Source organism: Orcinus orca, chromosome 9, assembly GCF_937001465.1.
Source record: "Orcinus orca chromosome 9, mOrcOrc1.1, whole genome shotgun sequence".
In the NCBI taxonomy this organism is placed as follows: domain Eukaryota; kingdom Metazoa; phylum Chordata; class Mammalia; order Artiodactyla; family Delphinidae; genus Orcinus; species Orcinus orca.
This window is the reverse complement of record NC_064567.1, coordinates 6,051,055-6,073,916: the sequence shown is the minus strand read 5'-3', so window position 1 is coordinate 6,073,916 and position 22,862 is coordinate 6,051,055. Positions and strand designations below refer to the sequence as shown.

At 61.7% G+C, this 22,862-nt stretch overlaps 2 protein-coding genes across 7 annotated transcripts; one reads left to right on the top strand and one right to left on the bottom strand.

The window, feature by feature from the left end:
* The first annotated feature begins 192 nt into the window (after window positions 1-192).
* Window positions 193-17,880, top strand: SLC4A2 (solute carrier family 4 member 2). Of its 2 annotated transcripts, none has more exons than XM_033408326.2 (23): window positions 193-1,124; window positions 4,073-4,186; window positions 5,816-5,981; window positions 6,142-6,380; window positions 6,461-6,579; window positions 8,135-8,367; window positions 8,467-8,609; window positions 10,028-10,208; window positions 11,528-11,663; window positions 11,787-11,952; window positions 12,098-12,212; window positions 12,334-12,518; window positions 12,602-12,827; window positions 12,977-13,192; window positions 13,275-13,423; window positions 13,550-13,744; window positions 15,415-15,675; window positions 15,789-15,878; window positions 16,080-16,246; window positions 16,585-16,838; window positions 16,936-17,105; window positions 17,372-17,545; window positions 17,643-17,880. In XM_033408326.2, exons 2-23 carry the CDS (start codon window positions 4,136-4,138, stop codon window positions 17,721-17,723), a joined length of 3,717 nt encoding a protein of 1,238 aa, XP_033264217.1. In that variant the 5' UTR covers window positions 193-1,124; window positions 4,073-4,135; the 3' UTR covers window positions 17,724-17,880. The 2 variants fall into 2 exon arrangements, with proteins under 2 accessions (XP_033264217.1, XP_004281240.1); XM_004281192.4 differs by lacking the exon at window positions 193-1,124 and adding an exon at window positions 1,451-1,817.
* Window positions 17,881-17,971: 91 nt separating this feature from the next.
* Window positions 17,972-22,633, bottom strand: FASTK (Fas activated serine/threonine kinase). Of its 5 annotated transcripts, none has more exons than XM_004281194.4 (10): window positions 22,431-22,633; window positions 21,211-21,633; window positions 20,536-20,715; window positions 20,277-20,416; window positions 19,233-19,446; window positions 18,972-19,131; window positions 18,661-18,752; window positions 18,463-18,577; window positions 18,275-18,389; window positions 17,972-18,182 (listed from the first exon to the last, which is right to left on the bottom strand). In XM_004281194.4, the coding sequence occupies exons 1-10, from the start codon at window positions 22,510-22,512 to the stop codon at window positions 18,075-18,077; spliced, it is 1,629 nt and encodes a 542-aa protein (XP_004281242.1). In that variant the 5' UTR covers window positions 22,513-22,633; the 3' UTR covers window positions 17,972-18,074. The 5 variants fall into 5 exon arrangements, 3 of the variants coding, with proteins under 3 accessions (XP_004281242.1, XP_033264221.1, XP_033264219.1); XM_033408330.2 differs by having other exon boundaries at window positions 18,978-19,131; window positions 22,176-22,593; XM_033408328.2 differs by having other exon boundaries at window positions 22,176-22,592.
* Between the last annotated feature and the right edge of the window lie 229 nt (window positions 22,634-22,862).

The following is a 22,862-nucleotide window of genomic DNA, read 5'->3' as shown; positions in this document are numbered from 1 at the left end:
AAGACTACAACCCCCAGCAGGCTGCGCTCAGGCGCTCTGCAGCACTTGCCTCCCGGGACTCCTGTTCGACCGCGGAGTCAACCCTTGGACTTCAAGTCCCAGGAAGCATCGCGTGTCCGTTTTCCCGGCTCCCCGCCGTCGCGCGCGGCTCCCAGTGTGCCCTGCTAGTGTTATTCCTTTTCAGCGCTTACAACCTTCTTTTGAGAAGGACCTCTCCGGGACTACACATTCCAGAAGGCAGCAGGGGTGGGGGTAGGGCGCTTTCTAAGGTTTGGGTTTTTGCGGCCTGCATCCTGAGCCCAGGTGGCCCTGCTCTGCCCCGGTTGATGATATTGAGGTTCCATCGACTCCCTGACAATCTCAGCACGGGTTTCCACCTCTCCCTAGGCCATCTGGTGACCTCAGGATTGATTGGGGAATGGCTCTGAGCCATGTCTTGCTGACGATGACTTCACAGGGACCAGCTGACCGCAGGGCTGGAAAGAGAGGCAGGTGTGCCCCAGTGGAGACTGGATTCACCAAACGCCAGAGACTCCTCTCTCCTGTGAGACCCGTTTGTCGTCTCGGAGCCCACCCAACTCCAGCCTTTCGCTACACTCTGATATCCCGAGGCTGGACACTGGGAGGGTGTCCCCACCCCCGGCAGAGCCCGGACCCACTGGAGTCGGCCAGCGTGTGGCCGAGGGCTGGCAGGTTGGTTACTGCCCTCAACAGACAGAACGACAGGCAGAAGCTACGCTTGAAGCAGCCTTGACCTCATCCCTTAAGGAGTTGATTATAGATTTTTCTTGCGGCTTCTCTCTGTCTCATGACTGCATTCTTGAGGGACGTGACCTGGATGATAACTGCCCCAAACAGCACTCCTCAGCGCCGGAACCAAAGTTGGTGCTAAGCATTGGTTAATTAACTCGTTTATATCTGAACGTTTTCTGCATACACATTACAGTGCTTCAGCCGGTGGCAGACTAAAGAAGCGAAACGTATATTCCTTATCTGGAACAAGTTATAAGTTATTAGAAAACCAGAAGTACACACAGAGATCTTTAAATGACAGGTGATGACTATGAATAGGGTTCGAGAAGGAAGGTCACCGCAGGGAATCTCTCCGAGGCAGAATTTCCCCGGTTCGTAAAGTCTAAGTTCAGGGTAATGGGCATCCATCCCCGCCATCACCCCTCTCGCGCTCCCCGCCCCCCCCCGCTCCTGTCCCTGTCCTCCAGGCAAAGACAGGGGCTTTCTTGGAGGCACTGGGGAAACTGCGGGTGGGAGGCGGGGGACGCCCGCGGCCGCGAGAGAAGCTTGACCCCGATGCATTTATATTTCAACTTCCTCCGCCTCGAATTTCCTGATCATCTTTGTGCCTCCTTTTTCCTGCCTGGGATCCCCAGCATGAGGCGGGCCCCTTTCCGCCCAGAGGTGCCTAATGGGGCCAAGAAACGACGTCCCCGGGGCGTCCGTGCGGGGAAGCCTGGGGCGGCAACCTCGCTGGGCAGCGCCGAGGGACAGCCGGGGCGGCCTCCTCGGCGCTGGGCTCCCAGTGCAGGGCCTTGCCTGGGAGCGCGCCTCCGCCCCCGGGTCTCGGCCCCCACTCCGCGCCTCCCAACCCGCTGCGGCGGGGCCGCGCACGGTGCGCCAGGGGGCGCGCACGCAGGGGGCTGGCCTGCCTGTGGCGCGGGGGAAAGTTGAGTTGGGAGAAGTTGGGAGCGACGGGGGCGCGCCCCAAGGTGGGCACGGGGGAGTCGTCGGGAGCGCGCGAGGGCTCCAGAGAAGGGGGAGAGACCCCGAGACCCCTGCAGCACGAAGTCCAGAGGAAGCGGGTAAGCGGAGAGGTGGCGGAGGGGGAGGGCCAGGGCCGCGGAGGGAGGAAGGGAGGGGAAAGGAAAGGGGGGAACTCGGCACTCGGAGCTGGGAGGGAGTGGAAGTGCAGGAAAGGGCGGAGACTGAGGCGCGGGGAAGCGAGGTCTTGGGGAGAAGGATGGGGAGGCGAGAGGAGTGATTGCTGGTAGGAAGCGGGATCCAGGGTCCGCTTCTTACAGTTCCCTAAAGCGAGGGTGCCGCGCCCCCTGCCACCAGGAGGGGGTACTCTCTGGGAGGCGCCGCCGGCCCTCCCAACTCCTGGACGGACTCCAAGACGACACCCCTCCCCTTTGGTCCCCTACTCTATCCTTCAGCCCGTCCAGGGTGCCCTGCCTAGGTGTTGCCCCAAGCCTCTGCCCCCGATCTCGGGGTTGGGAGGCGGAGCCGGGAAGGGGTTGGCGGGTCAGGTCAGGACAAGGGGTCAGGCAGAAGAGGGAGCAGGGAAAGGCGAGCGCGGGATGGGAAAGGCGAGCGCGGAGAGTTCGACCTAGCTCCTGGGGGGCTGGCTGGGTGGGGAGCTCTGTGCTGGGTGTGGGGGGCGGCGCCGCCTGAAATCCAGGGTCCACTTTTCCCTCCTCCCTTCGCTCCCCAGTCCCGCCAGGCCCACATCGAAGAGCTGTGGAATGTGCGAATTCACCTGGGGGGTGGTTAATGCCCCCCAAGGGGGTCCGGAGTGCTAATCCCTTGGGCAGGGGAGAGTTGCTAATCCTCCGGGCCGGTCGGGGCTGGTCCCCGGAATGTGCCCCCAGCCCGGATTATCGGCATCGATGCTCTGGACAGAGGCTGCTTTGTGTTCTGGGATGGTGGGGGCGGGGGCGAAGGGGGGGCGGAGGTAAAGGGAGGAGGGGAGGATGGAGGAGCGCACTGAGGGCACAGCCTGGAGCGGGGCGTGTGGCGCCGGCAAGTGCCGGCACTCCTTCCCAGACCGGGTTTCCTCCCCCAGCACCCCTCTCCCCCGCACAGACTTGCCCTGGCGGAGGGCCTGCTAGGGGGAGGTGAAGAGGGCAGTCAGCTGAGTTGGAAGGCCGGCCAGGAATGTGTCGCTCCGGGCTCCCCACCCCGGACTGACCCCCAGACCTACATTGTTTGACCCTGCACTGACCTGTCTTACCCCCGAGTTGGCCCTAAATCCGGTAACCCTGATCCCCCAGTGACACACTGGGGAGCTTCGGTACTTTTGCCGTTGCAGAGCCTTGGGTGTCCCCAGCACTGCCCCCACTAGGAATAGGTACCCCAGTTGGCACTGGTCGGGTTCCCTAACCGCAGCTCTTTCGCTGCCCTCCCCCCGCACGGTGTCCTCCCCAGACACCCCTACAGTCACGGTCAGGAGGGCGTCATCCCTGCCACTCAGATTTTCCTGGCCCCAGGCTTGGGGAGGGGAGGGATTGGACGGCTCCTGAGGGCAGAACCTCGGAGTTTCTGTGCCCACCCTCCTTCTGGTCGTCACGTGCCCCTCCCCCATTATAAAGTCGTGCCCGGCCTGTGCCTGCCAGCCTCCCTTCCTCCCTCCCACTGAGTGAGTGGAGTTGGGCTCCTGCCCCTCCCCCAGGGAGCCTCCCCCCCCACTTCGGGGCTGGGCTTTTTTCAGAGGAGGGGGGCCCATGAACAGCCCCGTTGCTTGCTGTTTTGGGCTCTCTCCAGAGCTCTCTTTCTCCCTTCCTTCATACGCCCATCGTCTCTGCCTCAAGGGGTGTCTCACTCCCCCCAGCACAGCCCTCTCTGGTCTCAGCCCGCCTCAGTGTGCCGTGCCACCGCTGGGCCACCGCTCCCACCGCTCCCGTTTCTGGCTCGGCCTCCCCTCCCTGCTTCCTCTGTCTCCCCTCCCTGATCGCTGCTTTCTCTCCGGGTCTGGGCCTTGACTCCTGTCTGCCTTTTTTTCCCCCCAGCATCTCCCACCCCCGGCTCTCTCCTCCTCACTCCGCTTAGTCCCTTGGCCCTCTGTGGCCTCCTGTGCCTCAGTGCTTGCCTCTGTCTCTCTTTGTTCCTCTCTTTTCTTCCCATAAATAACTCTCTTTGCTCCCCCCACCCTCCAAGGGCCACTCTAAGGCCTTTCCTAGTCTGGGAGGATCCTGTGCAACCAGGAGACCCCTCGTGGCCGGCGGGCTTCCGTGAAGCCCCGTGCCCTGCCCTCCCCTGGCTGTGCAATGTTGGGGTGCCCCTGCAGGCCTGGCACCTCTCTCATGCAGTGATTGCTCCTCCCCCGCCCCCCCCCCAGGTTATGCCGCCGCCTTGTTGCCCTGAAAGCCGCAGCTACAGCGAGAAGGGCTAGGATTTGGCCATGAGCAGCGCCCCCCGGCGCCCCGCCTCGGGCGCAGATTCCTTCCGCACTGTGAGTATTGCCCGCTGCCCCTCTGTCCCTCTCCACCATCACCCCCGGGGCTCTGGCCAGGGTGCGGGTCTGTGTCAGACAGGGGCGTGTGTGTCCGGAGAGGCCTGGGAGGGGAGCCTGTGAGGGACTTGGGAGGGGCACCGCCATGCCTGCTCCGGGCCTTGCGTGGGGCACTGGGTCTGGGACAGGTGTCCGTTGGGTGGGTGGGTGTCAGACAGCTTCTGGTCCTAGGGAGGGAGTTGAGGCTCTGTGTCCTGAAGACCCGGGTTGTTGTTTAGCCTCAGCGAGAGAGGAACTTTGGGAAGCCTGGGTCTCTAAGCCAGCGACCCCCCCTCTGGGTCTCATAGGCGGCGCCGGTCTGCTGCAAGGTAGCTCTGGGCAGACCGCTGCACCCCCGGCCCCACGTGCCACTCAGCCCCGCCCCTCCTGGCCCCCACGTGGCCACCGCCCCACGTGTCCCCCTCCCATCTTCCTGGGAAGGCTAATGATTAACCCCAGTGCCATAATCAGCCCGTTATTGGTCACCTTGGCCCAGCGGGGCACGTGACCAGGAAGAGGCGCCGGCTGGTCCCCTCCCCCTCCCTCCCGAGTTCACCCCTGCCGGCCATGGACTTCCTCCTTCAGCCTCAGGTGCAAGGGGTTCTTGACCCTCCTCCCCCCACCCCGGGCTAGCCCGCGTGCTAATTCTGGTGAGAGTGAGGCCCAGTGCGGGGGGAGCCGGGCTAGAGCTGCGGAGGTGGGCTGGGGAGAAGCAGACTCCTCACCCCTGCATCTTCTCCTGCCCAGTATCCTTGCCACCCCCAGCTGCTCGTGACCCCACCTCCGAGACTCTCCAATGCCCGCCCTTCTTCCCAGCCTACCTCCCCCTTGCTCTTCCTTGCTCTGGTACCCCTGCCCTTGGAGATCTCGATGCCCTTCAAGTCCAGAAGCTCTCGAGCAAATATTTAGCGGTGCCTGGAGCTGAGACGCCCGGCGGGGGGAGGGGGAGGGGTGTGGGGGGGTTGGACCAAGGCCGTGGGCTGGGCGGCCGGCTGCTCAGCTAGGCTGAGCTCTCCAAAGCGCCAGGCCACCGCAGTCCCGCCGCTCCTGCAGTATGACTCAGGTGGGGGGGAGTGAGGGTGGGGGCAGGGCGGGGCCCCGCAGCGGCTGAGGTCCCGGGCTCCGGACTCCCAAGGGGAAGCGCCGCATCCCTGTCCAGGAGCTGGGCTCTAGTTCGATTCAGACCAAGCCCGGGTCAGGTAGCACAGCCGCCTGCAGAAGTTACTTTTCAGGCTCAGTCGCCATCCCTGAGCACAGGGGCTGCGTTCACTACTATCAGCCGTGTGAACGGCCCAGATCACACACCCGACCTTGACCTGCGGGCTGGACACACAGCATTTCTGCTGAGGCTTCCAGGGCAGACGCTTTCCACATGCCCTAGAACTGACTGGAATGCGCCCAGCCAGTGTCCTGAGAGCCCGGAACCCGGGGGACGGGCCGCTGGGCGGTGGGTGCTGAGTCCCGAGTCCCTGGCACTCGAGGGGAGGGCAGCCGGGGCTGGGGGTGGTACTGGACTCTGCCGCTAGGCGGGGTGGGGTTTCGAGGAGCGTCTCCCGTGCGTGCGTTCTCACCGCCCCTTCTTTTTCACAGCCGGAGCCAGAGAGCCTGGGCCCTGTGACGCCAGGCTTCCCTGAGCAGGAGGAGGATGAACTTCACCGCACCCTGGGCGTGGAGCGGTTTGAGGAGATCCTGCAGGAGGCCGGGTCCCGAGGAGGGGAGGAGCCGGGCCGAAGCTACGGGGAGGCAGACTTTGAATGTGAGGGGGCTCGGGGAGGCGGAGCGAGCGGGGGGCAGGGGTGCTCTGGCTGCCAGGATGGAGCCAGGATGGAGCCGGGGGCCTGGGGGGGGGCACTGGGGGCCGGCCAGCTGAGCGGGGAGCCGTGCCCGCTGGCAGCTAAGCGCCCTCCTCCCTGCAGACCACCGGCAGTCCTCCCACCACATCCACCACCCGCTGTCCACCCACCTGCCTCCCGACGCCAGGCGCCGAAAAGTACCCCAGGGCTCAGGACGGAAGCCGCGCAGGCGCCCTGCAGCCTCCCCGACCGGGGAGACCCCCACCATCGAGGAGGGCGAGGAAGAGGAGGATGAGGCCAGTGAGGCCGAGGGGGCCCGGGCACTCAGCCAGCCCCCTGCGTCCACACCCTCTTCCGTGCAGGTGAGCGGGGGCGGGGCTCCTGGGGATGTCTGCGGTACCCCTGGCCTGGCCTCACCTGCTCACACGGGTCCCTGTTCTAGTTCTTTCTCCAGGAGGATGAAGGTGCGGACCGGAAGGCGGAAACAACCAGTCCGTCTCCCCCTCCAATGCTGCCCCACCACGAGGCAGCTCCCCAGGCCACCAAAGGGGCCCAGACTGGGTAAGTGTCCCCAAACAGGGACCTCCCGGGCCGGCACCAGCGAGTTGATGTGGGGAACAAAGCAGGAGCCTTGAGGTCCTCAGACAGGTTCAGAAATCCCAGTCCTGCCGCTGCGGCTTGACTTTGCACGAGTCACAGTGTCTGTGAGCCTGTTTTCCCATCTATAAACCAAGAATAATAGAACTTTTCTCGCAAGGTGGTGGTAGGGGTTAAAGGGTGGTGTGAACGGAAGTTTAAGTACGGGTCCGCCCGGCACGGAAGAGATGTGTGGTCTAAGCCGTCTTCTCCCACCCCCTGCCATCCCCCCGCCCGTGGCTTCAGGTAGAGCAGCGTCAAACCCCGGATCAGGGACTGGACGGGTGACCTCCACGCACCCCCGGGACCCCAAGGGTGTGAGAGCAACAGGAGACCCCCTCTTGCTCTTGGGGAACTAGCTGCCAGTCTACCCTGCTTGTGGTCTCATGAAATGGTATCAGAACAAGTTACTGTGCCAGACGATCTGGTTCAGGTGTAGTGTCGGTACCAGTAGGTGATTGGAGTTTGGGGTTGTTAGCCAGAGAAGCTTTCTTGGAAGAAATCACTTTGAACTGGGTCTCAAGGACACTACTGTCACCTCCCTGTTGGTTTCTGGGTGCCAGGCAGTGCGAAGGACCCGGGGAAGTGAAAGGCGGATTGCCCCTCCAGGGCGGCACAGGCTCGCTGGGGAGATAGCACAATGTGGATGGAGCTGGGTCCGCGTTGGCCGTCTGCACTGGGGGCGCAGGCCTGCAGGTGGCTGGACGGCCAGGAGGAGGTGGCGGAGCCCCAGAGAGAGCACAGCGTTGTGCTGGAAAAGTGGGTCAGATTTGTGGGCAGGGGTGCGAGCAGAAGCGAGGGCACGGAAGGTAGGTGTAGGTGGAGAAAGCCTGGCAGAGGAGGGACTGGTCATGGGCAGGGGGTGGGGGCTTGGAGCTGTGGGAGGTGAGATGCTGGGAGAACGGTTTGGAATGGTGTGGCAGGGACAGGGACCCACTGGCAGTGGCAGAGAGAAAGGAGGCATCGCAGCTTGGGGGACGGGAGCAGAAGCTGGAATCTGTAAGGGACAGGGGTTCATATCCTTCTTGACTGTTGGGTAGGGGTGGGGTGTCTACAGTTTCAAAGGCCTATTTCCATGTACTTTACTCCATTTGGTTAGAAACACGGGACCCTGTGAACCTCGAGTGCATTGTTAGGGGTGTGCCTGGGAGGGGAAGCAGGTCCCACTCTGGGTACTTTTCCGGACTTCACTCTCCCCACACCTGGGAAGGCTGCCCTCAGCTCCATTTTGCTGCTGAGCTGATGTTCCAGGTGGCTTGTGTGATCGCTTGAGGGGCACAGCCAGTAAATGGTCGAGCCGGATTTAGATGCGGCAGTCTGCTTCCAGAATCCTCACTCTTTCACATCCGCACCTACCGAGAGTGGGGAGCGAGGAGGGGTGAGGTCCAGCGGGGTCCCCTTCCTGGGTCCCTCCTGTGTGGCTCCCGGCCGAGGGAGAGGGGCCAGCCTTCTCAGGCTCACGGCTGCTTTGTCTGTCCAGAGCCCTGGTGGAAGAGGTGGCGGCTGTGGCCAGTGTCACAGCGGGAGGCGATGACGGGGGTGCCTCTGGGCGCCCCCTGGCCAAAGTGCAGCCTGGGCACCGCAGCTACAATCTGCAGGAGAGGAGACGCATCGGCAGCATGACTGGGGCTGAGCAGGCACTGCTGCCCCGGGTCCCGACGGACGAGAGCGAGGCCCAGACGCTGGCCACGGCCGACCTAGACCTCATGAAGAGTGAGTGCTGGGCCTGGGCCAAGCCCGGAGCTGCTGGGAACGAGGGTGGGGGTAAGAGGAAGGGGCGCTTGACCCTGTCGCTCCACCCCCCGCCCACAGGTCACCGGTTTGAGGACGTTCCTGGGGTACGGCGACATTTGGTGCGGAAGAATGCCAAAGCGTCTGTGCAGAGTGGCCGGGAAGGGCGAGAGCCTGGCCCCACCCCTCGGGCTCGGCCCCGGGCCCCCCACAAGCCCCACGAGGTAATTTCTCCGCTTCACGGTCTTGCGGCATCTCCCCATCCGTCTTCTCACCACAGCCCCCGTCCCTTCTCGGACCTGCGGTTATCTCGAGCAGCAGGGTTGCCATGTATGGTTTTGAAGGTTGTACACTGCACAAGAGTGCAATATACACATCTTCAAACAGCATTGATTTTTTTTTTAATTGAAATATAGTTGATACACAATATTATGTTAGCCTCAGGTGTACAACGTAACGATTCAACATTTAAACATATTACGACATGTGTACTACAGTAAGTCTAGTAGCCGTCTGTCCCCAGACAGTTATTACGGTATTACCTGCAGTTGCTGGTGTGGGCCTTACGGTCTGGTTCACATCTTAGACAGGTCGGCTTCCCTTTCATGCCTGTTTTCTGGCAGCTGGCAGCGAGGTGTTTGAAGACCGTTTGGGCCAGAGGCAGCTCCGTGGAGCAGCGCGTTTCATTTTTCAGAATCCAGTCATCTCTGTGCTCATCCAGTCCTCCCGTAACCTGTGAGGATGATGGCCCAGGCGGCATCAGCCATACATCGGGGGCAGTGACTGGTCAAGGCCACTCGGTTACGTAGCGATGTTGCCCACCTTAGACCTCAGGGCTCTGGTCCTGAACCCTGACCCTCCCAGTGGCTATTTTGGTGACCTTTTTATTGCGGTCGAACAGACACCGTAAAGCACACTCGGGTTAAGCAGACAGCTCTGTGACACTCTGCACGTGTAAATACCTGGCCAACCCTACCTAGATATAGGACATTTCCCACACTCGGGGAGTTCCCTCGGGCCTCTGCCTAGTCACCACCCTCAGAGGTGACCGCTCTGCAGTCACTCTCAATTAGTTTTGCCAGTTCTTGAATGCATATAAATGAATCCTACAGAATTCCAATGTAGGACTTCCCAGGTGGTCCAGTGGTTAATACTCCTCACTTCCCATCGGTTCGATCCCTGGTCAGGGAAGTTCCGCATGCTGCGTGGCGAGGCCAAAAAAAAAAAAAATATTCCAGTTTGTGTGTGTGTGTGTGGTGACCATTCATCAGACGGTTACTAAGAGTCATATACTGTGCTAAATGTTTTGTATACTTTTTCTTTCAGCCCCCATTAGAGCCCTTTTATTATTATCATTAGTACAATTGAGTTACAATGTGTTAGTTTCAGGTGTACAGCAAAGTGATTCAGTTATACGTACATATATATCTATTTTTTTCAGATTCTTTTCCCTCATAGGTTATTATAAAATATTGAGTATAGATCCCTGTGCTATACACTAGGTCCCTGTGCTGTACTCTAGTAACGGGGGAGGTATTACTCCCATTTCACAGACGAGGGACAGTCTCAGATGGGTTAATAACTCGCCCAGGCTCCATGCCTGTGCCCTCCGTCCTGCCATGCCCTCTCATCTCACCCCAAGGTGTTTGTGGAACTGAATGAGTTGCTGCTGGACAAAAACCAGGAGCCTCAGTGGCGGGAGACGGCGCGCTGGATCAAATTCGAGGAGGACGTAGAGGAAGAGACGGAGCGCTGGGGGAAGCCCCACGTGGCCTCCCTCTCGTTCCGCAGCCTCCTGGAGCTGCGCCGGACCCTGGCCCACGGTAACCCACGCCCCACCCCCTGCCCATCATCGCCCCAGGAGTTCCCCTCGCCCGCCAAGCCTGTTCTCTGAGGACCACACGGTCCCACGTTTGTCTTGAGCAGCAGGGTGTGTAATGTCACCAGAGCCCAGGAGGGAGCATCTCCTGTCATGATATCACCTGTCACGATGCCTGCCGTTCCTCGGGCTCTGTCACTGGGTGACACACGGCAGGACTGACCCTCTCCTCTTGCCTGGCATCCTCAGCAAGCAGCTTCTCTAAGTGATATTTTCAGATAACGGAAGCTGGTATGTTTTGGATGCTACAGTGTCGTCAAACAGTTTTAGTGGAACGCTTTGGGAAATTCTAGAGACTCTGGGGAACGTGACCTAACCTGTAGCAGGGCTGTGTAAACGACTGCATGAGCACGGATGCAGGATTCGCGAGCGCTGTGTCTGATGTTCTGCCGTTTGCTCGTTTCCTCCTTCCTGTTGGGGAATCGCTCCCAGCTGCTGTCAGCAGGCCTGCTTCTAAGCAGCTGAGGACTCAGAAACCTGCTGTCAGAATTATTTCCAAACTAGCAGAAACTAACTCGGCTCTGAGTGAGGCTTGAGGGCTCGGGGTAAGGCGCCAAAGTGCGGGTGCTTTATCGCCGGGCTTTGCCATCTTGGTTTCGGCTGCTCGGGGGGCCTTCGGTTCTGTTGGGTCTTTAGTTCTGTGTTCCTGTGAGTTGACCTTGACGGAAAAATGACCTGGTGACTTTTGAAAGGACCTTCATTTCTATATGAAATGGCAGCTCAGAGCAGTGATGGGGTGGAGAGACCTAGAAACTGTCCTTGAGCAGCTGCTGGACTTGGAGGGGGACGTCTTCAGGTGGCTCCAGGGCTGCCACGGAGACGAGGCCGCAGACCGGCTGTGTCGCGCTCCAGAGGGCGGAACTAGGGCCCTAGAGTGAAGTGGAACTAGGGCCCTAGAGTGAAGTCAGAGGATGCACTTGCTGGCAGTGAAGAGCAGTCTAGGCCGAGGGGGTGGCCCGAGGCACTTCCTGCTGCGTGCTTCCCGGAAGGGGCATCTGGGCAGGACCCGGCCCCGGGGGCCTCTCTGATGGCAGGGGTTCCCTGGCCTCTGCTGAGCCCCACAGCATTCCTGCGGGGAGAGGGGGGCTGGAAGAAATGGGTCAGAGAGGCCGTGGGACTTGGGCCTTGGGCAGCGCTGGGCCCTGCTCACCGATCCCTGGCCGCACTTATTTGACTGCCCTCGCTCCCGCTCTCCCTGCCTCCCATCCCCGCCCTTGCATCTTGCCTGGGGATGAGGGCCTCTCGCGGTGGTCCTTATTCCAGGGGCTGTGCTCTTGGACCTGGACCAGCAGACCCTGCCTGGCGTGGCCCACCAGGTGGTGGAGCAGATGGTCATCTCTGACCAGATCAAGGCCGAGGACAGAGCCAACGTGCTGAGGGCCCTGCTGCTGAAACACAGGTGAGGCACCGCCCGCTGCACCCTGCCCGCCCGCCCGTGCCCAGCGCCCGCCCATGCCCAGCGCCCGCCCATGCCCAGCGCCGGCCGCCAGCCCTCCTCACCTCCTGCCTGCTGCCCCACCAGCCACCCGAGTGATGAGAAGGACTTCTCCTTTCCCCGCAACATCTCGGCCGGCTCCCTGGGCTCCCTGCTGGGGCATCACCACGGCCAGGGAGCCGAGAGCGACCCCCACGTCACCGAGCCTCTCATTGGAGGTGTTCCCGAGACCCGGCTGGAGGTGGAGCGAGAGGTGAGGGGAGAAAGTGACCCTGCCTGGGTCAGGTCCGGCCGCCACTGCGGCTCGGGCTGCGGGACCTCCGAGCGAGTCGGGCGGGAACGGGCGGGGCCGGGGGTGGGGGGTAGCCAGGCTGAGCTCTGCTCTCCTGCATCCCCAGCGTGAGCTGCCTCCTGCAGCTCCTCCAGCTGGGATCACCCGCTCCAAGTCCAAGCATGAGCTGAAGCTTCTGGAGAAGATCCCTGAGAACGCCGAGGCTACGGTGGTCCTTGTGGGTATGTGGGGCGAGCTCGGGGGGCAGGGTACGGGTGGCCGGGCCTGCCTCGGGGGCGCCCCTGCACTGAGGGCCGGGAGGCGACTGCTGCTCCTGTGCCCATGCCGGCTGCACGCCCCCAGGCTGCGTGGAGTTCCTCTCCCGCCCCACCATGGCCTTCGTGCGGCTGCGGGAGGCAGCGGAGCTGGACGCGGTGCTGGAGGTGCCGGTGCCTGTGCGCTTCCTTTTCCTGCTGCTGGGCCCGAGCAGTGCCAACATGGACTACCACGAGATCGGCCGCTCCATCTCCACCCTCATGTCCGACAAGGTCAGCCGCCGCCCAGCCCGCCCAGCCTGGCCCCGGCCCGGCCCCCGGCCCGCGTCCTCACTAGCCCCGTCCCGCCTCCGCAGCAATTCCACGAGGCCGCCTACCTGGCAGACGAACGGGAGGACCTGCTGACGGCCATCAACGCCTTCCTGGACTGCAGCGTGGTGCTGCCGCCCTCGGAGGTGCAGGGCGAGGAGCTGCTGCGATCCGTCGCTCACTTCCAGCGGCAGATGCTCAGGAAGCGAGAGGAGCAGGTCCGGCTGTTGCCCCCGGGGGCTGGGCTGGAGCCCAAGTCAGCCCAAGATAAGGGTACGGGCCAGTGCAGGCCGGGGGCTGGGTCTGGGCTGCCGGCTGGGGGCTTGGGGGTTAGGCCGGAGGGTGGTCTGTTGTACACGGAGGAGAGCGGGACGGGAGGGAGAGGGCTGTGACGGGCGCCCTGACGGAGGCCCGGGTTGCAGCGCTCCTGCAGATGGTAGAGGTGGCAGGTGTGGTGGAAGACGATCCCCTTCGGCGGACAGGCCGGCCTTTTGGGGGCTTGATCCGAGATGTGCGGCGCCGCTATCCCCACTACCTGAGCGACTTCCGAGACGCACTCAACCCCCAGTGCCTGGCCGCCGTCATCTTCATCTACTTCGCGGCCCTGTCTCCTGCCATCACCTTCGGGGGGCTGCTGGGTAAGGAGAGGCTTCAGGTCGTGGTGGGGAGCGCACAGGTCCCCCCGGCCGCCAGCCGCTGAGCTGGCTCTTGCCGCCCTAGGAGAGAAGACGCATGACCTGATTGGAGTATCGGAGCTGATCATGTCCACGGCAGTGCAGGGCGTGATCTTCTGCCTGCTGGGGGCCCAGCCGCTGCTGGTGATTGGCTTCTCGGGGCCCCTGCTGGTCTTCGAGGAAGCCTTCTTCTCGGTGAGGGGCCACGGGCTACCCGGGCTGGTCCTTCCTGCCCAGCTCAGCTCCCCATCCTCTTCCCCGAGCACTCCCGCCCCGTTAACCTGCCCCGGGCTCCGAGCCTGACTGCCCACCGTGCCCCAGTTCTGCAGCAGCAACGACCTGGAGTACCTGGTGGGCCGCGTGTGGATTGGCTTCTGGCTGGTGCTGCTGGCCCTGCTCATGGTGGCCCTGGAGGGGAGCTTCCTGGTGCGCTTCGTCTCCCGCTTCACCCAGGAGATCTTCGCCTTCCTCATCTCTCTCATCTTCATCTACGAGACCTTCTACAAGCTGGTTAAGGTGGGTGGGCCTGACGGAACCTGGCCCAGGAGGGGCCGGGCTTTGGGACTGGAGGGAGCCGGGGGCGTCCTGCCCGTTTGTTCTCTGAGCGTGAGGCCGGGCTGCCCCATGGAGCCACAGAACCTAGGCTGGTCCTTCCTGCTGCCCCCACCCCTTCCCCGCCCACCCTCCCTCCCTGTCACCAACATATACACCAGAGCTTCAGATCAGTCTTAAAGACTCACTTTTTTGTTTTTTTTTTAAACTTGCAAATACATTCTTGCAAAAGTAGTATGCGTGCTTCACAGCATATAAGACGTATATTTCACAGTATCTTTTGTGAAATAAATTTTCAAAAATTTAAGATGTGAAAAGGGGGATCCTTATGAGCTTACTCTGCAATTATTTCATTACCTGTGAGGCTGAATATCTAGGTGGATGACTCACATATCTTTAATAACGAAGGTAACATGTGCTTTTGTTTTTTTCTTAATAACTTTATTTATTTATTTATTTATGGCCGCGTTGGGTCTTTGTTGCTGCGCGCGGGCTTTCTCTAGTTGTGGCGAGCGGGGGCTATTCTTCGTTGTGGTGCGCAGGCTTCTCATTGTGGTGGCTTCTCTTGTTGTGGAGCACAGGCTCTAGGTGCGCGGGCTTCAGTAGTTGTGGCTCGCGGGCTCTAGAGTGCAGGCTCAGTAGTTGTGGCGCATGGGCTTAGTTGCTCTGCGGCATGTGGGATCTTCCCAGATCAGGGCTTGAACCCATGTCCCCTGCATTGGCAGGTGGATTCTTTTTTTTTCTTTTTAATATATTTATTTATTTGGCTGCATTGGGTCTTTGTTGCTTCATGCGGGCTTTCTCTAGTTGCGGCAAGTGGGGGCTGCTCTTTTTTTGTGTGGGGGGCGGGGAGCTACTCTTCGTTGTGTTGTGCGGGCTTCTCATTGCGGTGGCTTCTCTTGTTGCAGAGCACCGGCTCTAGGTGAACGGGCTCAGTAGTTGTGGCTCGTGGGCTCTAGAGCGCAGGCTCAGTAGTTGTGGCTCACGGGCTTAGTTGCTCCACGACGTGGGATCTTCCTGGACCAGGGCTTGAACCCGTGTCCCCTGCACTGGCAGGCGGATTCTTAACCACCGTGCCACCAGGGAAGCCCCCGTGCTTTTGTTAAAGCGGCGAACAATCCAGAATGTCAAAGGGAAAGGCCCCCAAGGTGACAGACAGGGTCACGGTCTGGGCATCAGACCCACGTCTGTGTCTGTGTCAGGATCAGGAGAAGATGTGCCCCCGAGGTCCACCACGCTCCCTGTGTTGCTCCTCCAGGCCTGGCTGGAGCCTCGTTTGCAGTTGCTTTCCCGAATTAGATCAACCCCTCTTTTTTTTTTTTTTTTTTAATTTTTTGGCCACGCCGGGTGTCACGTGGGATCTTAGTTCCCTGACCAGGGATCAAACCCACACACCCCCTGCATTGGAAGCTCAGTCTTAACCACTGGACCGCCAGGGAAGTCCCAGACCAGCCCCTCTCTTAATTCCTAGTTGTCTTGTGCTCACATCTGGTCACCTCGGTCATTTTCTTAATCAAGACAAGCTCTTTGAGGGCAGGCCAGCCACCCCCAGCCCTACCTGTCCCACTTAGCATATAGCTGAGTCCCGGATGTCTCACCAGTTAAGCTGATAGAATCCTTTGTCCTCTCCCCAGATCTTCCAGGAACATCCCCTCCATGGCTGTTCAGTCTCCAACAGCTCCGAGGCAGACAGTAGCGAGAACGCCACGTGGGCTGGGGCAGCAGAAGCAGCCACGCTGGGGCCGAGGAATGAGAGCTCAGCCGGGCCGTCCAGGCAGGGGAGGCCCCGGGGCCAGCCCAACACCGCCCTGTTGTCGCTGGTGCTCATGGCTGGCACCTTCTTCATCGCCTTCTTCCTGCGCAAATTCAAGAATAGCCGGTTCTTCCCTGGCCGGGTGTGTGGGCTGGCGGGCCCGAGGGAGGCGAGATCTGGGGGCAGGAAGGGGGGCAACTCGGAGTCGGGGCTGCAGCGAGGTGTGGGGCCTCTGAGCATGGTGCTCGCCCACAGGTGCGGCGAGTGATCGGGGACTTTGGGGTACCCATCGCGATCCTCATCATGGTGCTTGTGGATTACAGTATCGAGGACACCTACACCCAGGTACGGCGGAGCGCGCGCAGCAGTGAGGCGGTGCTGGACTCTGGACGTTCCCCCCCAGGCCCCCAAGTCCAGAGCTGCCTCTAAACTGGGCAGACACCAGGCCTTTCCCACAGCACGCCTTCGGCGTCCACCCTGCCCAGTGCAGCTCAGGGCATTCCCTCCAAGGTTCACCCGCCCCCGGCCCCACCCTCTGCCCCGCAGAAGCTGAGTGTGCCCAGCGGAATCTCAGTGACAGCCCCAGAGAAGCGGGGCTGGGTCATCAACCCCCTGGGGGAGCGCAGCTCCTTCCCCGTGTGGATGATGGTCGCCAGCCTGCTGCCTGCCATCTTGGTCTTCATCCTTATCTTCATGGAGACACAGATCACCACGTGAGTGGTCCTGGCATAGGCGGGGTGCCGTGCAGACGGCGACCGCCTGCTGCGTGGAGGGGCTGGAGCCCCCGGCAGGCTGGCTGCTGGAGCTGACTTTGTAGGCAGCAGAAAATCCCACTGACGTTTGCTCGGATGGGCACAGTACGGGCTGGGAGCTGTCCAGGAGGGTGGGGAGGGCCAGATAGGACTTAGTTCCGTGATGGGACCCTCGCCCTGACGGAAGAGGCAGGGACCATCAGGTTCCAGAAACAGACAGAGGTGACTGGGCACTCTGGAAAGACACGGTTATCTGCCAGGCTGGGCCCGGGGCTCAGTGCGTGCCTGTCTCCGCCCAGGCTGATCATCTCCAAGAAGGAGCGCATGCTGCAGAAGGGCTCCGGCTTCCACCTGGACCTGCTGCTCATCGTGGCCATGGGCGGCATCTGTGCCCTCTTTGGCTTGCCCTGGTTGGCTGCTGCCACCGTCCGCTCCGTCACGCATGCCAACGCGCTTACTGTCATGAGCAAGGCTGTGGCGCCCGGGGACAAGCCCAAGATCCAGGAGGTCAAGGAGCAGCGGGTGACGGGGCTGCTGGTTGCCCTGCTTGTGGGTACGTTCACCTCTTGCGCCCAGCCTTCCCGGAGGGGTCTTAGGGCCACTGGGGTAGAGAGCCCTGGGGCCAGCTGTTTCTTCTCCTCCTCCCCCAGGCCTCTCCTTGGTCATCGGGGATCTGCTCCGGCAGATCCCCCTGGCTGTGCTCTTCGGGATTTTCCTGTACATGGGAGTTACCTCCCTTAACGGGATCCAGTTCTATGAGCGGCTGCACCTGCTTCTCATGCCACCCAAACACCACCCAGACGTCACCTATGTCAAGAAGGTGAGACCTGGCTCGGAAGGGCCCTGTGCCTCTGCCCCCTCCTGGTCTGTGTGGGTCACCCTCCAGCCCCCCATCTGCCCACCCTGGCCAGCCCCCATTCAGCCCGTGCAGACCCAAGGAGGCGCTTCCGTCCCACCCCTGTGGAGGGGAGAGGGGTCATCGTCCTCTGGATGTGGCAGGCCTGATGGCCCTCCGGGGACCGGGGCGCTTGGAGGCTGGAGAGAAGCCTGGGCTCACCTGTCTTGCCCTGCACCCACCCCCCCCAGGTTCGGACCCTCCGTATGCACCTGTTCACAGCCCTGCAGCTGCTCTGCCTGGCCGTGCTCTGGGCCGTCATGTCCACGGCTGCCTCCCTGGCCTTCCCCTTCATCCTCATCCTCACGGTGCCGCTCCGCATGCTGGTGCTCACCCGCATCTTCACCGAGCGAGAGATGAAATGCGTAAGGCTCCTGCGCCCCTCCCCACCCCACCGGCCCCCACCTCGGTCTTGCCAAGGGGTCGCGCTCAGCACCAACTTCCGACTCTGCCCCACCACAGCTGGATGCTAATGAGGCAGAGCCGGTGTTTGATGAGCGGGAGGGCGTGGACGAGTACAACGAGATGCCCATGCCTGTGTAGCTGCTACCTGGATGGACAGCCGAGGGACAGATGGACAGAGGGAATAGGGGCTGGGGGGTGCTCGCCCCGTCCTCCTCCCTCCTCATTTTTATTTAAGTGAATAATTTAAAGTCCCCTTACCAGCGCCCCCGCAATAAAGTGCTTCGGCCCCCACCTATCCCCGGCCGCGTGTGTGTGTGTGAGCCAGGTATGAATGGAAGAGAGGTGACGGATTCCAGCCCGCTCTGTCCCAGAAACGAGATGTGCAATGGGGAAGGAAAGGAACTTTAATGACAAATCAAAGCAGAGGGAGCCAAAGTGCAAACTGTCCATCCCCCAATGGGGGGGCATCCTGAACCCACGTGCACGCCCTCACCCCCCTTCAGGCCCCCAGCGGAGGCCCAGGGCCTGAAGCTTCTGCCTCAGGTAGCTCTTGAGCTGGGGCAGGCCTCTCTGTGACTCCAGTTCCTCGAAGGGTAGCTGCAGGGAGAGAGGGTAGCACGTTACCCCAGGGCCTGGCCGGCCAGGGGAGGGGTACTAGCTGAGTGTGTGGGCGTGGGGAGGGCTCTCACCGGCAGGAGCTGGTAGCCCATCAGGCCCAGATGCCGCTCCCGCAGAGCCCGTGAGCCCAGCAGCACTCTGCCATCCCGGCAGAAATGCCACCGTTCCCGCAGCATCAGTACCACCCTGGAAGAGAAGTGACTGGCTCAGAGCTGCTGTCTATGAAGGCAGGCAAGGCTCTCCCACCCTCTTCCCTTACCTTTGGGCAGGGTCATGGGTTGTGTAGGGACAGGACCGGGGAGGATACGGTAGGAAGGGGTCCTGGGTTCTCACGGGGAGCACAGCACCAGAGCTGCTGACACAGAGCAGGAAGTCTGCAGGGCATGGAGAGAGAGAGCTGCTGGCCTTCAGTGGAGGCTCCGTGTCCTGGCGAGCCGCTGGCCCACCCGGAGCTCACCTGTGCAGTAGCCTGGAGGCACGGTCAGGTCCTGCCGATACTTCTCCTCCCCCAGCAGCTGGCGCAGCCCCTCGGCTACTATATCCTTGTGACTGAGGGGGAGAGGAACACCGGTATCAGGAAAGCCCCCAAGACACTGGTTCTAGCTCCCTCCTGCCTAGTTCCACGGCCCTGGGAAATGCCTTTGCTGCTCCGCTCTTTCTGACTGCCTAGGGCGCAGCAGCACACACAGAACATGGTCCCCCGGGGATGGCCTACCCCGTGCTGCTTGCGGGCCGCTCCCCTCCCCTCCCCAAAGCTGCCCCATCCACCTGTACTTGCAACGGGCACGGTCGGTGATGAGTGGCTGGGGGAAGATGGGCACTTGTTGCCTTCGGGGAAGGCGGGGACCCCGATATCCTGGGAGCTCCAGCTCCACGGCCGTGTCTAGCAGGGAGAGGTAGCGCCGCACAATCAGGGCGTGAGGGGTGCCTGCAGGAAAGCAGCACAAGGCTTACTGGGTTGCAGACCCCCACCCTGCTTCCCCTGCCCACTGGCTCCCCGGGACCCAGCCAGCCCTCCAGTCTGCGCACCACTGATGTGGCTGATGAAACCTGGGGAAAAAACAAAGTGCAGGGCTCGGAAGGGCAGGCACCGCAGCTGGCACAGTGACATCAAGATGTTGACAGTTGCCAGGGGGGCCACCCCTGCTTCCCGAGCCAGGATCCTCTCAAGGCAGGGCATGAACTGCTCTTCCAGAGGCAGGTAGTTCAGTCGCCCAAAGGGCAGGACCAACTTCTGTACCACCTGCGGAGCAAGGGCAGCCCATCACCCAGCGCGAAGCGGTTCTCCAGTATCCTTTACAAGCTGGACCTCAGGGAGGCTTGGCCTGCAAGCTCACAGCATCACCATAAAGGCAGAACAATCCCTCTACACACACACCAGAAGCTCAACAGTGTAAGCACTGCTTGAGCTCCACGCGATTAGTCTTCAAACAAGCAGAGGAGACGTGGCTGTGGGTTCTGTCCCTGAAGACTTAGCAGAGTGGGATCAACCAAGTTAAGACAGGGGCTGAGAGTGTTTGCAGGGCTTCCCTGGCGGCACAGTGGTTGAGAATCTGCCTGCCGATGCAGGGGACACGGGTTCGAGCCCTGGTCTGGGAGGATCCCACATGCCGCGGAGCGACGAGGCCCGTGAGCCACAACTACTGAGCCTGCGCGTCTGGAGCTTGTGCTCCGCAACGAGAGAGGCCGCCATAGTGAGAGGCCCGCGCACCGCGATGAAGAGTGGCCCCCACTTGCCACAACTAGAGAAAGCCCTCGCACAGAAACAAAGACCCAACACAGCCAAAAATAATTAAATAACTTAATAAACTCCTACCCCCAACATCTTCTTTAAGAAAAAAAAAAAGAGTGTTTGGAGAAGTGCAGACAACCCAGGCATACATGCTGGGGAGCTGGACAAGCCAGCGAGGGTGTGAGCAAAGGTGGAACCCCACGGGAAAGAGCAGAGAGCCTAACTGGGTTGTCTGCTGCAGATAGAAACAGCCAATCAGGCTGGGTGGGGGTTAGGCCTGCCAGGTGTCTTAGGATGGGATGAGTAGGAGAGGAGCATGGGAAGGTGGGAGGTAATCCCACCTTGCTGTTGAGCTGGGCTTCCTGGGCCACCAGGAAGTGGGCAATGGCTTCCAGAAGCTGGGGCTCCCGCAACCGGTGGCGGGCCAAGTGCTGGGCCAGGAGCACCATCACGTGGGGCGTCAGTTCCTCTGGCCTGGCCTCTGCGAAGAACAGCTCATCACACCGGACCCTCAGGTCAGACCTCAACTAGATTCCACCAGACACCACCTGCCTCCGCCTCAGCTCCCCTCCTCCCATGAACCTTAACCCCCTCCAGCACCTGCCAGGCTGCGGATGAGGTGATGCTGTGGATGCCGCTGGAAGCGGGGGCAGCTGAGAGCAGCTTCCAACCTTAGCCCACCGCGAAGGACAGGCTGCAGAGGGGGAGGTGGCTTCGGAGGGAGGCGGAACCTTTGCTCCTGCTCCAGGGCACACACCAGGGGCCCATCTGATGGGAAGCCTGAGGAGGAGAGGGTCAGAGGAGGCAGTCCTAGCAACCGGGAGTTGCTCTGCTCTGCTCCAGTCCTGGTTTAGTTAATGAATCCCCAATCCTTCTCATCTCTGTTTTCTGGGCTGGAAGGTTTGCTACAGAGCACGTGGAAACACTAGAGAAATGTGAGATATCACGTGCACTAAGGTATCAGAACAGTCTGTGGGGAAGGCCTTATACAAAGAAGGCAAGTGAGTTCTCATCTCTTGCCAGTGGTAACAAATTGCAGGGGCTTCCTAGAGCGCTGTATTAGAAGGGACCTGGGGTGGCACCCTAGCTAAGCTGCAACACCTGCTGCTTGACTCGTGATGTCTGCCACGGATACAGGGGAGCAGCAGCAAGTGTGGCGGCGTATGTGCCGTTCCTGGCAAGCCCGAGGGGTGCGTTCTGTCAGCGATCTCGGGTCCTCTGCTGTTTCTCTATTCTTCCGTTAACGCCCACCCACCCCCCAGACACCGTCCTCACCAAGTAAGACTGCAAGGTGCAGACACACGTGGATGGTGTGAATGTCAAAGGAGGGGCAGTTTCGGATGATGAGCTGACTCAAGTCCTGAAGTGTGGCCTGCTCCACAGGAGGGGGTCGTGGCTGAGACCCCAAGAGCTGGCCCAGGCGACGGAGTGCCACAGGGTAGTGGTGGGCGCGCACCTTGGTGGGGTTCTGGCCCAGCCAGCGCAGCAGCTCCCCAGGGCTCCTCGCCTGTTCCAGAAGCCGCTGCAACCCCTGCACAGGGCCTGCATGGGGGGCTCCTCCAGGAGGCCGGTCTCCCCATTTGTTGGGCCCCAGACAGTAGGGCTGTACTGGTGGGAGCAGCAGCAGGCCAGACAGCCGAGCACTGGAGGCCTGGGCAGAGAGCAGGACTCGAAGCATGGAGTTGGGTGATGGAGACCCTGAGGGGTGGCCCAGAAAAGGGGGTGAGGTATTCTCCAACGGTGAGAAAGACCAGCTATCTACTCCTCACCTCGCTCCCCATCCGGTGGAGCCTGGGGTCAGAGCAACCCTGACTCATGTTCACCCTTCTTTATGACTGCTCTGCTCCACTTCCCAACCCGCCCCTCTCTGCCTTCTTCCATCCTCTGAAACAGCAATCGTAATCCTTCAGTGTGCTCAGCGTAGGGATATTTACAAAGCAATTCCACATGCATTATCCCCTCTCGTCCTCCTTACAGGCCTATGAGAAGGGAGGCAGGGCTGGCATTACCTCGATTTCACAGGTGGAGAAACCAAGGCCCAGAGAGGCGAGGGTGTTAACGTTAAGCCCGAGGTCACGAATCTGGTTAGTGGTCGCGCCCAGCCTGGAGCCCAGCTCGCCGCGACGATACGCCCTCCCGACCACCTCCCCCTCCCGCAGGAGGCGGCGGCGGCACAGAGGGTGGAGCGCGGGCTCCGCAGCCGGACGGTCCTGGGTTCCATGCTGGGTGCTCCCACTTACCAGCTGCGTGACCTTGGACAAGTGGCTTCGTCTCTCTGCCCAAGTCTCCTCGCCCGTGAAACGAGAACGCAGGGCCCACCTTGGAGGGCGCCCGTGGAGCCCGAGGGCTCAGCTTTGCCATGGCGCGGAGTCGGCGGTGTCAGGGCCCTCCCCCAACGCCCACCCGGCCCGGGGATGCCAGGAGACCGTGGGCACGGTCGCCAACACCAACTCCCGCCGCCCTCCCGCGGCCCGCCCCGCAGGCACCACCCCTACATGGCTCCCCAGGCCCCGCGCAGATCGCTCCCTCGGTCGGTCTCGGGGCCCGGGGGCCGAGCTCCCCCCGCGGCCTCCTCATCAGGGGGCCACCGAGTCCGCCATCTTCCCAGCAGCCCCCGAATCGCCGCCCAGACGCCAACCGCGGCACAGTCCTCGGCCAGCAAAGACGTGGCTCCCGTCAGTCCCCGCGCGCCAGGTCGCCGCGCGCCCCGCCCCCTGCTTCCGGGAAGCTGCGCGCGCGGCGACGGGGTGGGGCCGGGGCGGGGCCAAAGGGCTAGGGGGCTGAGGCTGGGATGAAAAGGTGACGGGCAGTCAGCGGCCGGGCTGGGCAGGTTGGGCAGAGCGAAGTGCCCGGTCGGCGCCCTTCATGCCTTGTCTCCCAGTGGGCAAGAGCTCCCCGGCCCCCGGGCCCGCACACGCAGACATACA